The following is a 14,465-nucleotide window of genomic DNA, read 5'->3' on the forward strand; positions in this document are numbered from 1 at the left end:
AAGCGCTTCAGCCTCAATCTCGGAACCGGAGTTTTGTGGGACATAAAATAATAAACGCGACACAAACACGTGAAGAGGTGTGTGTGTGTGTGTCGAAACACCTTCAGACACCGTGTCAGAAAGGGAGACAACTCTCCGGCCAGATGCCAGATGGTTTCATCAAGCTAAAAGTTTTCAATCCGCTCGATCCCCCTGACATAGCCGCCACAACCGATACAGATGCGAACGGTGCATGCAAAAAGAGTGGCGGTGTGACGTGAAGGAGTGGGGGGGGGGGGGGGGGGTTTGAAAGCAAATGGTGTCGAAGAGGGGAGGACCCTTTTTATGGCGGTTGCTTTTATCCGAATGACTGCTCATTTTCAGGTTGTTATGAATTTCATTTCATTGCTGAAATTTTATTATCATTGAATGCTGTTTTCATTCACCGGCATTTACACCCTTACCGCATCCCTTTTAACGCGCCCCCCCTCTCCCTGGTTTTCGTTTTTGCCTCTGCTTATTGTCACCGGCGTCGCTTTAGACATCCTGCTTCAAGCTGTACCCGAGTTTCAACCGAAGACGCTGACGGAGCGAACGAGCAACCGAACCGAATGATGACGACTTTTACACTTTTTTTCCCCTGCTTTGCTGTTGGGCTTTTCCCTTGCAAAGGAGGAGAGCCGTAATGGTGCGGAACACAGATTTCGTGCCAATTTTGCGTTCCTGGCACGCGATGATGTGTGCCTTTGCTCTTTACTGCAGACACCAATGATATATTCCTGCTGCTGCTGCTGCTGTATCGAAAGGCGTATTAATGCAGTTTACTACTGGTGCCATTTTTCTTGTCTCCACTTCAGCTGGGTGTATTGTGGCACGGTCACGCATGAAGGGTGGGAAGAAGGGTACGACATGAACTAGAAACACACCCAAGTAGACAGTATTCAAAACGGTTGGTGTAAGTACAGCAGGAAAAAAAATCCCCGCCTTACCTTGACGGTGTCCTTGACAGAATTTAGACCGACGAGAGCTGCTAGTCAATCTCGTCGTGCTGCCCTTAAGGGAAATAGTCGGTTGATTCAGTTTTTTTTTGTGAGGAAGGTTTGTTTTGGCGTTTTTTTGTCGCCTCTTCTCTACAACTTAATCTTCAAATCTATTTCCTTTTGGACAAAAAAAATGAAAAGGAGTTTTCAATCCAACGCTACACTGCGTCCAGCTTCTATGGAGCAGGTTGAAGGTCGGCGAAGATTTTGTTCTCCTACCCATCGGGTTGATGTGTTATCGTGATTAAAATTTAATGTTCTAAGATGCATCTTTATTTCGTTTTCTCACAATAAATTATGTTTTGCACTCGCAGAAATGGTTACTGGTCTGGTGGGATATACGGTAGCGGTACAGGGTCTTCCCACGGAAGGACCCAAGTTCGAAGCTTGTTTCGAAACCTTTTTTTTCCCTATCTCCCTTTCCCTAACTAACCATAAACTAAGAAATTTTTGGTATAAATAAAGCTGTCTTCCCCAACCAACGAGAGAGTTGGTTCTGGGCTGAGACTCTCAAGAGCTTTGAGAGTCCCCCTACACAAGGTAAGGCCTCAAAGGCTCCAACGAGCCAGTAAGGGATGTTCCTTCTGAATATCTAGAGTCGCCTGGCCGACTCAACGCCGATGAGCTTCGAGTGTCCCCCTACCAAAGGTAAGGCCTCGATGTCTCCAACAATCCAGTAAGGAAGATTCTCCTCTAGAATCTTCACGATTGCCTGGACAATCGATAAAGGGAAGAAATGGTTCGCTCAGCAAGTTGCTGTTCGTCACTCTTGTCGAAACCCAAATGAACCACGTAAGTACGGCGCGACTCAAATCGAATATGCGCAAAGCCCCGTCGAAAAAGACCGACCAACCCCGCGTATTACAGACTTATTTGCTTACCGAGTGATGATAATCTAACCAATGCTCTGAGTTCATCCCCGAGGCATTGTCTGATGTAGCTGAGTTTTACTCTAAGATTGAGTGATCCTCTTACTCGCGATGACGCGATAACTAAGGAGGCAGTATATAATACGGGTATGGAGGGCTCGATTGGGCAAAAGCTCCCTGATGGCCACCTGTCTAAGTTTGCGAAACAATAGGAGTTAAATACATCCGAAGAATTGGAAAAAACATGTCGATGACACCATGTCCGACATAAGGTCCTAAGTTAGAGTCCACAACACTCTCGAACGTGTTTGACAGGAAGGATATTTACAGGGACTTGTTACTCCACAATTCGCAAGTTCTTTAAGATATTATAAGTGGCTCTATAGCGTTCGGACGCAGTGTATTCCAACTACGTCCTTTTCTCTACACCCAGTCTTCAGAACACTTCAATGTGACGGGTGAAGACAACCAAAAACACAACTCCTAACCAAAAAAAAAAAAAAATAGGAGCAGAAACGCGCGCGTCTCACAAAATACATAATCAAATTTACGCGACTCCCCTAACAACCCTAACGCGCCCTTAGCCCAACACACAGTGGTGCGTTCTGGAAGTTTTTTACCCTACCTTCGCAGTGCTCCTCTTCCTGTCAGCAGTTGAACTTGCACAAAGGTACGCAAACGATGCCAATGCGTTCCCAAATCTGGTGGTTGCTTCCTTTAATCTGGGAGTGGGAAATTGGGGTCGCTCGCTTCATGGTTTCTGTGCAACTTCCCATCAAGGGGTAAGAATATGTGTTGCGTAGAGCGGGTGAACCTTAACGATGGAAGAGAGATTTGAAGGTGTGTGGCGGCGACACAGACAAAAAAAAATTCCACATCCGGAGGAGGATGTGATTCTACGCGCTCGCTGGGGTGTGTGATTCAATATTCCTCAATCGATTTTAAGGAACTTGGGCGAACAGTGAAGCAACGGCGCTTGACAGAAGGGCTCAAGCAGGTAAACGAGATAACTGGCTGTGTGTACTGGGTTCGCTTCCAATGCCGAAAGTGCCCATGATAAGAGACAGCTGGTCCCTTCCATCCTCCCGGAGGGGGTAGTGTGGTAGCAGTCTATCTTGACTTCCACTTTCGTCACCAATATCCTCTCCCGAACAGCTAGCCGGGACCTGTGTAAGCCTTACCGGGACATGTGTGCGACGAGTTTTTTTGCTGGTTTTTTTTTCCATTGCTGCGTGGGAAAGTTCGTCAATGAGCCGCACCGGGTGCGTTATCCTAGTGCTGGTAAGTCCTTTAACCACAAACGCCAGCGATGGCGATAAACGATGGAAATGGGATTTTCGGTACAGGGTATCATCGGTGTTGTTGGTGTATCTTACCCAATCTCTTCTAGGAGGGGGCACAAAGAAAAAGTGGAAGACAGCAAGGATATCCTTTCCGCAAAGGTGAAGTCCACAGACAGAGGCCTACGCCACACACACACACACAACTTCCTTTTGTGCGTAGTCACCCCTAGCTTGGAGTATCTTGCTGCATCGTCATCCGTCCTTACCACCGGTTGGGGTGTTTGGGATGCCATTTATCGCTGGGGAGTCTTTTTATTTTTGTAGTTGTCTCCCGCTGTTCTTTCTCTCCATCCAACAGGTGGGTTTTGTGGCGGGGGCCTTGCCTTTAACGCTTTACAAATTTTACCCATTTCTCTCTCACTCTCTTTCTCTTTGCCCACTTACCTTGTGCTTGTCGATGTGTAGTGATCGAAGGTATGGATCAAATAGTAGCTTCTCCGGTTCCACGTTAATCGGTGACTGGCGACGCCCTTTGTTGCACATGTTCCACTGCGGGTTGATTAGTCCCCAAAAGGCGGGTCCTGCGAAGAAGAAGGAGATTGGACGTAGAACGTTAAAAAATGCCGTGGGATGTTTGAAGATAAGTTTTAAGGGGGGGATCGTCGCTTATGGCCTGCTCTTTTCTTTTTTCTTCTTTCTTCTTTATCCGATGCTTCCGCCTTGGCACTACAACTTCAAGAACTCTTTGCAAAAAAAAAAAACGCTTTTAATTTCCTCGGTCTACGTTCGAGGAGACCGAGGACTTGGCCAGTCATAAGTTGCAGCTATGTTTTTGCTTGATGATAAATTCTGCCATGTATCCAACAGAGTCGTATGCATCCAACAGATCCACCATATTCGGTCTGTTCCGGCTCTCAGGTCCTGGGGGCCGAGGCGATAGCGTTTCAACTACCTGCCAGTCAGAAGGTCTGCCCAAAAACCAACTTACACGATCTCTACCGGTTGATACAGCCCTGTATGATATAATTTCATATAGGAATAGTGCCGTCGTCGATCGGGAAGGCAGTGACGGGAAACTCGGGCACTTTCCAGTACCAGTATTGTACCGATTCACGTACTGACTTCACTACAATACTGGTACTAGCTCGAGATGGGGAAAGCAGTCTTTCGAGGAGTTGTTGAACGCTTCTTTGTCTTTTCTTCAAGATGCGTCGTCCATTTTTACAAGAAATGTTCGTATCATTCAACAGATCTACCTTTCGATCTGTTCCGGCCCTCTGGTCCTGGGGGTCGAGGCAATTGTGTTGGCAAATGATGCAAGGTTTTCATTACCTGCCAATCAGGAAGTTTGCCCAAAATCACTTCTTCGATCCCCACCGGTTGATACAGCCCTATATGATACAATTTCATATAGGAATAGGCCCTCATCTCGGGCACCTTCCACACTGACTGCACTACTATACTGGTACGGGCTCGAAATGAGGAAAGTAGTCTTTCGAGGAGTAGTTGTACGCCTACGATGCTTTCAGATAGAATCCAGCTTCCTGGGCTTGAGCAATGCCGTCTAAATTCCTGTACCGAGTACAGCGGCTCGAGATGGGGAAAGCAGTCTTTCGAGGAGTTGTTGAACGCTTCTTTGTCTTTTCTTCAAGATGCGTCGTCCATTTTTACAAGAAATGTCCGTATCATCCAACAGATCCACCATTTGATCTGTTCCGGCCCTCTGGTCCTGGGGGTCGAGGCAATTGTGTTGGCAAATGATGCAAGGTTTTCATTACCTGCCAATCAGAAAGTCTGCCCAAAACTACTTACACGATCTCTACCGGTTGATACAGCCCTGTATGATACAATTTCATATAGGAATAGTATCGTCGTCGATCGGGAAGGCAGTGACGGGAAACTCGGACACTTTCCAGTACCAGTATTGTACCGATTCACGTACTGACTTCACTACAATACTGGTACACTATCTCGAGATGGGGAAAGCAGTCTTTCGAGGAGTTGTTGAACGCTTCGTTGTCTATTCTAAAAGATGCGTCGGCCATTTTTACAAGAAATGTCCGTATCATCCAACAGATCCACCATTTGATCTGTTCCGGCCCTCTGGTCCTGGGGGTCGAGGCAATTGTGTTGGCAAATGATGCAAGGTTTTCATTACCTGCCAATCAGAAAGTCTGCCCAAAACTACTTACACGATCTCTACCGGTTGATACAGCCCTGTATGATACAATTTCATATAGGAATAGTGCCGTCGTCGATCGGGAAGGCAGTGACGGGAAACTCGGGCACTTTCCAGTACCAGTATTGTACCGATTCACGTACTGACTTCACTACAATACTGGTACTAGCTCGAGATGGGGAAAGCAGTCTTTCGAGGAGTTGTTGAACGCTTCTTTGTCGTCGTCCATTTTTACAAGAAATGTCCGCATCATTCAACAGATCTACCTTTCGATCTGTTCCGGCCCTCTGGTCCTGGGGGTCGAGGCAATTGTGTTGGCAAATGATGCAAGGTTTTCAACTATCTGACAGTCAGGAAGGCTGCCCAAAATCACTTCTTCGATCCCCGCCGGTTGATACAGCCCTATATGATACAATTTCATATAGGAATAGGCCGTCATCTCGGGCACCTTCCACACTGACTGCACTACTATACTGGTACGGGCACGAAATGCGGAAAGCAGTCTTTCGAGGAGTTGTTGAACGCTTCTTTGTCTTTTCTTCAAGATGCGTCGTCCATTTTTACAAGAAATGTTCGTATCATTCAACAGATCTACCTTTCGATCTGTTCCGGCCCTCTGGTCCTGGGGGTCGAGGCAATTGTGTTGGCAAATGATGCAAGGTTTTCATTACCTGCCAATCAGGAAGTTTGCCCAAAATCACTTCTTCGATCCCCACCGGTTGATACAGCCCTATATGATACAATTTCATATAGGAATAGGCCCTCATCTCGGGCACCTTCCACACTGACTGCACTACTATACTGGTACGGGCTCGAAATGAGGAAAGTAGTCTTTCGAGGAGTAGTTGTACGCCTACGATGCTTTCAGATAGAATCCAGCTTCCTGGGCTTGAGCAATGCCGTCTAAATTCCTGTACCGAGTACAGCGGCTCGAGATGGGGAAAGCAGTCTTTCGAGGAGTTGTTGAACGCTTCTTTGTCTTTTCTTCAAGATGCGTCGTCCATTTTTACAAGAAATGTCCGTATCATCCAACAGATCCACCATTTGATCTGTTCCGGCCCTCTGGTCCTGGGGGTCGAGGCAATTGTGTTGGCAAATGATGCAAGGTTTTCATTACCTGCCAATCAGAAAGTCTGCCCAAAACTACTTACACGATCTCTACCGGTTGATACAGCCCTGTATGATACAATTTCATATAGGATTAGGCCGTCATCGATAGGGAAGGCAGTGACGGGGAACTCGGGCACTTTCCAGTACCAGTATTGTACCGATTCACGTACTGACTTCACTACAATACTGGTACTAGCTCGAGATGGGGAAAGCAGTCTTTCGAGGAGTTGTTGAACGCTTCTTTGTCTTTTCTTCAAGATGCGTCGTCCATTTTTACAAGAAATGTCCGCATCATTCAACAGATCTACCTTTCGATCTGTTCAGGCCCTCAGGTCCTGGGGGTCGAGGCAATTGCGTTGGCAAATGATGCAAGGTTTTCATTACCTGCCAATCAGAAAGTCTGCCCAAAACTACTTACACGATCTCTACCGGTTGATACAGCCCTGTATGATACAATTTCATATAGGAATAGTGTCGTCGTTGATCGGGAAGGCAGTGACGGGAAACTCGGGCACTTTCCAGTACCAGTATTGTACCGATTCACGTACTGACTTCACTACAATACTGGTACTAGCTCGAGATGGGGAAAGCAGTCTTTCGAGGAGTTGTTGAACGCTTCTTTGTCTTTTCTTCAAGATGCGTCGTCCATTTTTACAAGAAATGTCCGTATCATCCAACAGATCCACCATTTGATCTGTTCCGGCCCTCTGGTCCTGGGGGTCGAGGCAATTGTGTTGGCAAATGATGCAAGGTTTTCATTACCTGCCAATCAGGAAGTTTGCCCAAAATCACTTCTTCGATCCCCACCGGTTGATACAGCCCTATATGATACAATTTCATATAGGAATAGGCCCTCATCTCGGGCACCTTCCACACTGACTGCACTACTATACTGGTACGGGCTCGAAATGAGGAAAGTAGTCTTTCGAGGAGTAGTTGTACGCCTACGATGCTTTCAGATAGAATCCAGCTTCCTGGGCTTGAGCAATGCCGTCTAAATTCCTGTACCGAGTACAGCGGCTCGTGATGGGGAAAGCAGTCTTTCGAGGAGTTGTTGAACGCTTCTTTGTCTTTTCTTCAAGATGCGTCGTCCATTTTTACAAGAAATGTCCGCATCATTCAACAGATCTACCTTTCGATCTGTGCCGACCCTCTGGTCCTGGGGGTCGAGGCAATTGTGTTGGCAAATGATGCAAGGTTTTCATTACCTGCCAATCAGGAAGTTTGCCCAAAATCACTTCTTCGATCCCCACCGGTTGATACAGCCCTATATGATACAATTTCATATAGGAATAGGCCCTCATCTCGGGCACCTTCCACACTGACTGCACTACTATACTGGTACGGGCTCGAAATGAGGAAAGTAGTCTTTCGAGGAGTAGTTGTACGCCTACGATGCTTTCAGATAGAATCCAGCTTCCTGGGCTTGAGCAATGCCGTCTAAATTCCTGTACCGAGTACAGCGGCTCGAGATGGGGAAAGCAGTCTTTCGAGGAGTTGTTGAACGCTTCTTTGTCTTTTCTTCAAGATGCGTCGTCCATTTTTACAAGAAATGTCCGTATCATCCAACAGATCCACCATTTGATCTGTTCCGGCCCTCTGGTCCTGGGGGTCGAGGCAATTGTGTTGGCAAATGATGCAAGGTTTTCATTACCTGCCAATCAGAAAGTCTGCCCAAAACTACTTACACGATCTCTACCGGTTGATACAGCCCTGTATGATACAATTTCATATAGGAATAGTGTCGTCGTCGATCGGGAAGGCAGTGACGGGAAACTCGGACACTTTCCAGTACCAGTATTGTACCGATTCACGTACTGACTTCACTACAATACTGGTACTAGCTCGAGATGGGGAAAGCAGTCTTTCGAGGAGTTGTTGAACGCTTCTTTGTCTTTTCTTCAAGATGCGTCGTCCATTTTTACAAGAAATGTTCGTATCATTCAACAGATCTACCTTTCGATCTGTTCCGGCCCTCTGGTCCTGGGGGTCGAGGCAATTGTGTTGGCAAATGATGCAAGGTTTTCATTACCTGCCAATCAGGAAGTTTGCCCAAAATCACTTCTTCGATCCCCACCGGTTGATACAGCCCTATATGATACAATTTCATATAGGAATAGGCCCTCATCTCGGGCACCTTCCACACTGACTGCACTACTATACTGGTACGGGCTCGAAATGAGGAAAGTAGTCTTTCGAGGAGTAGTTGTACGCCTACGATGCTTTCAGATAGAATCCAGCTTCCTGGGCTTGAGCAATGCCGTCTAAATTCCTGTACCGAGTACAGCGGCTCGAGATGGGGAAAGCAGTCTTTCGAGGAGTTGTTGAACGCTTCTTTGTCTTTTCTTCAAGATGCGTCGTCCATTTTTACATGAAATGTCCGCATCATTCAACAGATCTACCTTTCGATCTGTTCCGGCCCTCAGGTCCTGGGGGTCGAGGCAATTGCGTTGGCAACTGATGCAAGGTTTTCAACTATCTGACAGTCAGGAAGGCTGCCCAAAATCACTTCTTCGATCCCCGCCGGTTGATACAGCCCTATATGATACAATTTCATATAGGAATAGGCCCTCATCTCGGGCACCTTCCACACTGACTGCACTACTATACTGGTACGGGCTCGAAATGAGGAAAGTAGTCTTTCGAGGAGTAGTTGTACGCCTACGATGCTTTCAGATAGAATCCAGCTTCCTGGGCTTGAGCAATGCCGTCTAAATTCCTGTACCGAGTACAGCGGCTCGAGATGGGGAAAGCAGTCTTTCGAGGAGTTGTTGAACGCTTCTTTGTCTTTTCTTCAAGATGCGTCGTCCATTTTTACAAGAAATGTCCGTATCATCCAACAGATCCACCATTTGATCTGTTCCGGCCCTCTGGTCCTGGGGGTCGAGGCAATTGTGTTGGCAAATGATGCAAGGTTTTCATTACCTGCCAATCAGAAAGTCTGCCCAAAACTACTTACACGATCTCTACCGGTTGATACAGCCCTGTATGATACAATTTCATATAGGAATAGTGTCGTCGTCGATCGGGAAGGCAGTGACGGGAAACTCGGACACTTTCCAGTACCAGTATTGTACCGATTCACGTACTGACTTCACTACAATACTGGTACACTATCTCGAGATGGGGAAAGCAGTCTTTCGAGGAGTTGTTGAACGCTTCGTTGTCTATTCTAAAAGATGCGTCGGCCATTTTTACATGAAATGTCCGTATCATCCAACAGATCCACCATTTGATCTGTTCCGGCCCTCTGGTCCTGGGGGTCGAGGCAATTGTGTTGGCAAATGATGCAAGGTTTTCATTACCTGCCAATCAGAAAGTCTGCCCAAAACTACTTACACGATCTCTACCGGTTGATACAGCCCTGTATGATACAATTTCATATAGGAATAGTGCCGTCGTCGATCGGGAAGGCAGTGACGGGAAACTCGGACACTTTCCAGTACCAGTATTGTACCGATTCACGTACTGACTTCACTACAATACTGGTACTAGCTCGAGATGGGGAAAGCAGTCTTTCGAGGAGTTGTTGAACGCTTCTTTGTCGTCGTCCATTTTTACAAGAAATGTCCGCATCATTCAACAGATCTACCTTTCGATCTGTTCCGGCCCTCTGGTCCTGGGGGTCGAGGCAATTGTGTTGGCAAATGATGCAAGGTTTTCAACTATCTGACAGTCAGGAAGGCTGCCCAAAACTACTTCCACGATCTCTACCGGTTGATACAGCCCTGTATGATATAATTTCATATAGGAATAGTGCCGTCGTCGATCGGGAAGGCAGTGACGGGAAACTCGGGCACTTTCCAGTACCAGTATTGTACCGATTCACGTACTGACTTCACTACAATACTGGTACTAGCTCGAGATGGGGAAAGCAGTCTTTCGAGGAGTTGTTGAACGCTTCTTTGTCTTTTCTTCAAGATGCGTCGTCCATTTTTACAAGAAATGTTCGTATCATTCAACAGATCTACCTTTCGATCTGTTCCGGCCCTCTGGTCCTGGGGGTCGAGGCAATTGTGTTGGCAAATGATGCAAGGTTTTCATTACCTGCCAATCAGGAAGTTTGCCCAAAATCACTTCTTCGATCCCCACCGGTTGATACAGCCCTATATGATACAATTTCATATAGGAATAGGCCCTCATCTCGGGCACCTTCCACACTGACTGCACTACTATACTGGTACGGGCTCGAAATGAGGAAAGTAGTCTTTCGAGGAGTAGTTGTACGCCTACGATGCTTTCAGATAGAATCCAGCTTCCTGGGCTTGAGCAATGCCGTCTAAATTCCTGTACCGAGTACAGCGGCTCGAGATGGGGAAAGCAGTCTTTCGAGGAGTTGTTGAACGCTTCTTTGTCTTTTCTTCAAGATGCGTCGTCCATTTTTACAAGAAATGTCCGTATCATCCAACAGATCCACCATTTGATCTGTTCCGGCCCTCTGGTCCTGGGGGTCGAGGCAATTGTGTTGGCAAATGATGCAAGGTTTTCATTACCTGCCAATCAGAAAGTCTGCCCAAAACTACTTACACGATCTCTACCGGTTGATACAGCCCTGTATGATACAATTTCATATAGGAATAGTGTCGTCGTCGATCGGGAAGGCAGTGACGGGAAACTCGGACACTTTCCAGTACCAGTATTGTACCGATTCACGTACTGACTTCACTACAATACTGGTACACTATCTCGAGATGGGGAAAGCAGTCTTTCGAGGAGTTGTTGAACGCTTCGTTGTCTATTCTAAAAGATGCGTCGGCCATTTTTACAAGAAATGTCCGTATCATCCAACAGATCCACCATTTGATCTGTTCCGGCCCTCTGGTCCTGGGGGTCGAGGCAATTGTGTTGGCAAATGATGCAAGGTTTTCATTACCTGCCAATCAGAAAGTCTGCCCAAAACTACTTACACGATCTCTACCGGTTGATACAGCCCTGTATGATACAATTTCATATAGGAATAGTGCCGTCGTCGATCGGGAAGGCAGTGACGGGAAACTCGGGCACTTTCCAGTACCAGTATTGTACCGATTCACGTACTGACTTCACTACAATACTGGTACTAGCTCGAGATGGGGAAAGCAGTCTTTCGAGGAGTTGTTGAACGCTTCTTTGTCGTCGTCCATTTTTACAAGAAATGTCCGCATCATTCAACAGATCTACCTTTCGATCTGTTCCGGCCCTCTGGTCCTGGGGGTCGAGGCAATTGTGTTGGCAAATGATGCAAGGTTTTCAACTATCTGACAGTCAGGAAGGCTGCCCAAAATCACTTCTTCGATCCCCGCCGGTTGATACAGCCCTGTATGATACAATTTCATATAGGAATAGGCCGTCATCTCGGGCACCTTCCACACTGACTGCACTACTATACTGGTACGGGCACGAAATACGGAAAGCAGTCTTTCGAGGAGTTGTTGAACGCTTCTTTGTCTTTTCTTCAAGATGCGTCGTCCATTTTTACAAGAAATGTCCGCATCATTCAACAGATTTACCTTTCGATCTGTTCCGGCTCTCAGGTCATGGGGCCGAGGCGATAGCGTTTCAACTACCTGCCAGTCAGAAGGTCTGCCCAAAAACCAACTTACACGATCTCTACCGGTTGATACAGCCCTGTATGATACAATTTCATATAGGATTAGGCCGTCATCGATAGGGAAGGCAGTGACGGGGAACTCGGGCACTTTCCAGTACCAGTATTGTACCGATTCACGTACTGACTTCACTACAATACTGGTACACTATCTCGAGATGGGGAAAGCAGTTTTTCGAGGAGTTGTTGAACGCTTCGTTGTCTATTCTAAAAGATGCGTCGGCCATTTTTACATGAAATGTCCGTATCATCCAACAGATCCACCATTTGATCTGTTCCGGCCCTCTGGTCCTGGGGGTCGAGGCAATTGTGTTGGCAAATGATGCAAGGTTTTCATTACCTGCCAATCAGAAAGTCTGCCCAAAACTACTTCCACGATCTCCACCGGTTGATACAGCCCTGTATGATACAATTTCATATAGGATTAGGCCGTCATTGATCGGGAAGGCAGTGACGGGAAAAAGAAACTCGGGCACTTATGTAGGTCTTTTCGACAAGATTCGTCGATCAGACAGGTTCTTCACTGGTGGCCACTGATTTTGGACGATGTCTGGAAGCCTTTTTGTCTTGTTGAGGTTCTTTATGACAATGGCAAAAGAATCTATCTTCCTGGGCTTTTCTGCACTGCTTCATGAGTTTGCACATTACTTGAATGGATAAAAAACGTCCTTCATTTGCAATGTTGTCCATTTGCCGTTAATAATTTCCACTGATCGTCGTTGATTCGGGGAAACCACTTTGGTTGCACGAAATTGGTACAGCTTCATGGGTTTTTCTGCACTGCTTCATGGCTTTGCACGTTAGTCGAAGGTCTCTAGAATTTGTGGACCGGCAACTTCGGTCATATCTTCCTGACTGACGAATGCGTTTCATACGAACTATCAAAAGGGAGGCTGTTACGAGATCTGCCTTTGTGGTTTGTGATCACCCTTAACCAGAGCAGGCGAGGGTGAAGCTACACATGTACACATATACACAGATTCATCTTCACAGAATTCATCGGAGGGAAAAGTTTACACGAGCAGAATAATTTGCCGCGTAGAAATACGCTCAGAGGTGCCCTTCAAGCGCGCTTAGTACCTTCCAATCCAATCGATAAACATTTAACGAGATCATCACCTCGTAACCTGTGGCCTGCCGCCTTCTGGAGCCTCGAACTTCCGGTCCCTCTCTCTCAGCCCGTCAATCGATTCGCAAACAAATCCATTTTCCTTCCTAATAGCTCTCTCCCACAAAGAAAACGGATGATAGAGGAAACGCGCCAGTTCCCAAGAATCCTTACACACTTAGAGTTGTGCTACGAACTTTAACTTTAACTTTCCCGGGCTACGGGTAAATAAAGTGCAACCGGTTAGCAGTAGTGGTGGTAGCAGCTTGTAGCAGCGCGTACCTCCCGCCACCAAAAACCCCATTCCAAGATGCCTGACAAAAAAAAAAGAATAAAACAAAATTACACAACACACCACCACAGCACCGGGCAACTTCTCGACCTGGGCTTCCGGCGAAGAAGCCTGGCGCGAATCGAAGAATAATGCCAAAGTTTTCGAATACCAAATTAAATTCCTTTCCACTTGTGTGCTGCGCGGGCGTTCCAGGACCCGTTGTGTGCATCGCTTACTGTGTGCCCTCCCCCTGGAATAGCCGAAAGACTTGCTGTACGGAATTGAATTCCATAGCGTCTTGCCAAGGAAATAGCCGTCCTCACAACCCACCCGATGGAATCACATCAACGTAATGGTACTCCGGTACCTGGGTTTGGCTTGAATTCTTCCTTGTCGGCGGGTAGGCTAAACGTATTTACCGTCTTGTGTTTGGGGGTGTAGGTTTGTGTGTTTGCTCCATGCAGAAATAATCGTTCAACAAATAATGATCCTAATGCTGCCATCTCTCATCCCATCGAGACAGCATCAAGTTTCCGAATCTTGATCCTGTGGCCTTGGAAAAGCCAGCCTCCCCCCCACAAAACACTTCTTCTGTCGAAGCTAGGGCACCAGGAAAAATGTCTCCATTTCCACTTTACATCGAGCAAAACCACACTTGGCACACGCGAGAAACGCGAGCATTCTATTATTTCATCTGTCGAATAGGTCAGGTGCGCTGTAAAATAGCACAAAACGCGCGCACCGGTTCGGCAACGAAGAATTCAGCGGGAATGTTTGCTGGAGAGCCTGGTTTGACCAATTTTAGCAACGCCGGTCCCTGCTCACCGGCCGAAGGCAATTATTGCTTTGCGTTTTACGAAAGGATGCTAGTCCGAAAGCATCCGCTTGTCCGCCGCCTTCCAGCAAGCCCCAAACCAAGGATTTGCGTTTGTAAAATTCCAACGTGTACGTTCCGGAAAAAACCCCCTCTTTGAAATGAAAACGCGAAGCCGCCAGCCCGGACCCTTTTTTGGTGGGGTTGCAGCTGGAAAAGAGA

The 14,465-nt window shown here is 46.9% G+C and overlaps 1 protein-coding gene across 12 annotated transcripts in view; it reads right to left on the reverse strand.

Annotated features, from left to right (window-relative positions):
- LOC118516267 (carbonic anhydrase-related protein 10) overlaps window positions 1-14,465 on the reverse strand; it is a 57,469-nt gene that overhangs the window by 13,627 nt on the left and 29,377 nt on the right. For all 12 annotated transcript variants that reach the window (XM_036062121.1, XM_036062123.1, XM_036062116.1 and 9 more), the window contains exon 4: window positions 3,616-3,752. In XM_036062121.1, coding sequence (XP_035918014.1) covers window positions 3,616-3,752 — 137 coding nt within the window. The remainder of the gene's footprint in view (window positions 1-3,615; window positions 3,753-14,465) is intronic.

The sequence above is a fragment of the Anopheles stephensi genome, chromosome X (genome assembly GCF_013141755.1).
Source record: "Anopheles stephensi strain Indian chromosome X, UCI_ANSTEP_V1.0, whole genome shotgun sequence".
Taxonomy (NCBI): Eukaryota; Metazoa; Arthropoda; class Insecta; order Diptera; family Culicidae; genus Anopheles; species Anopheles stephensi.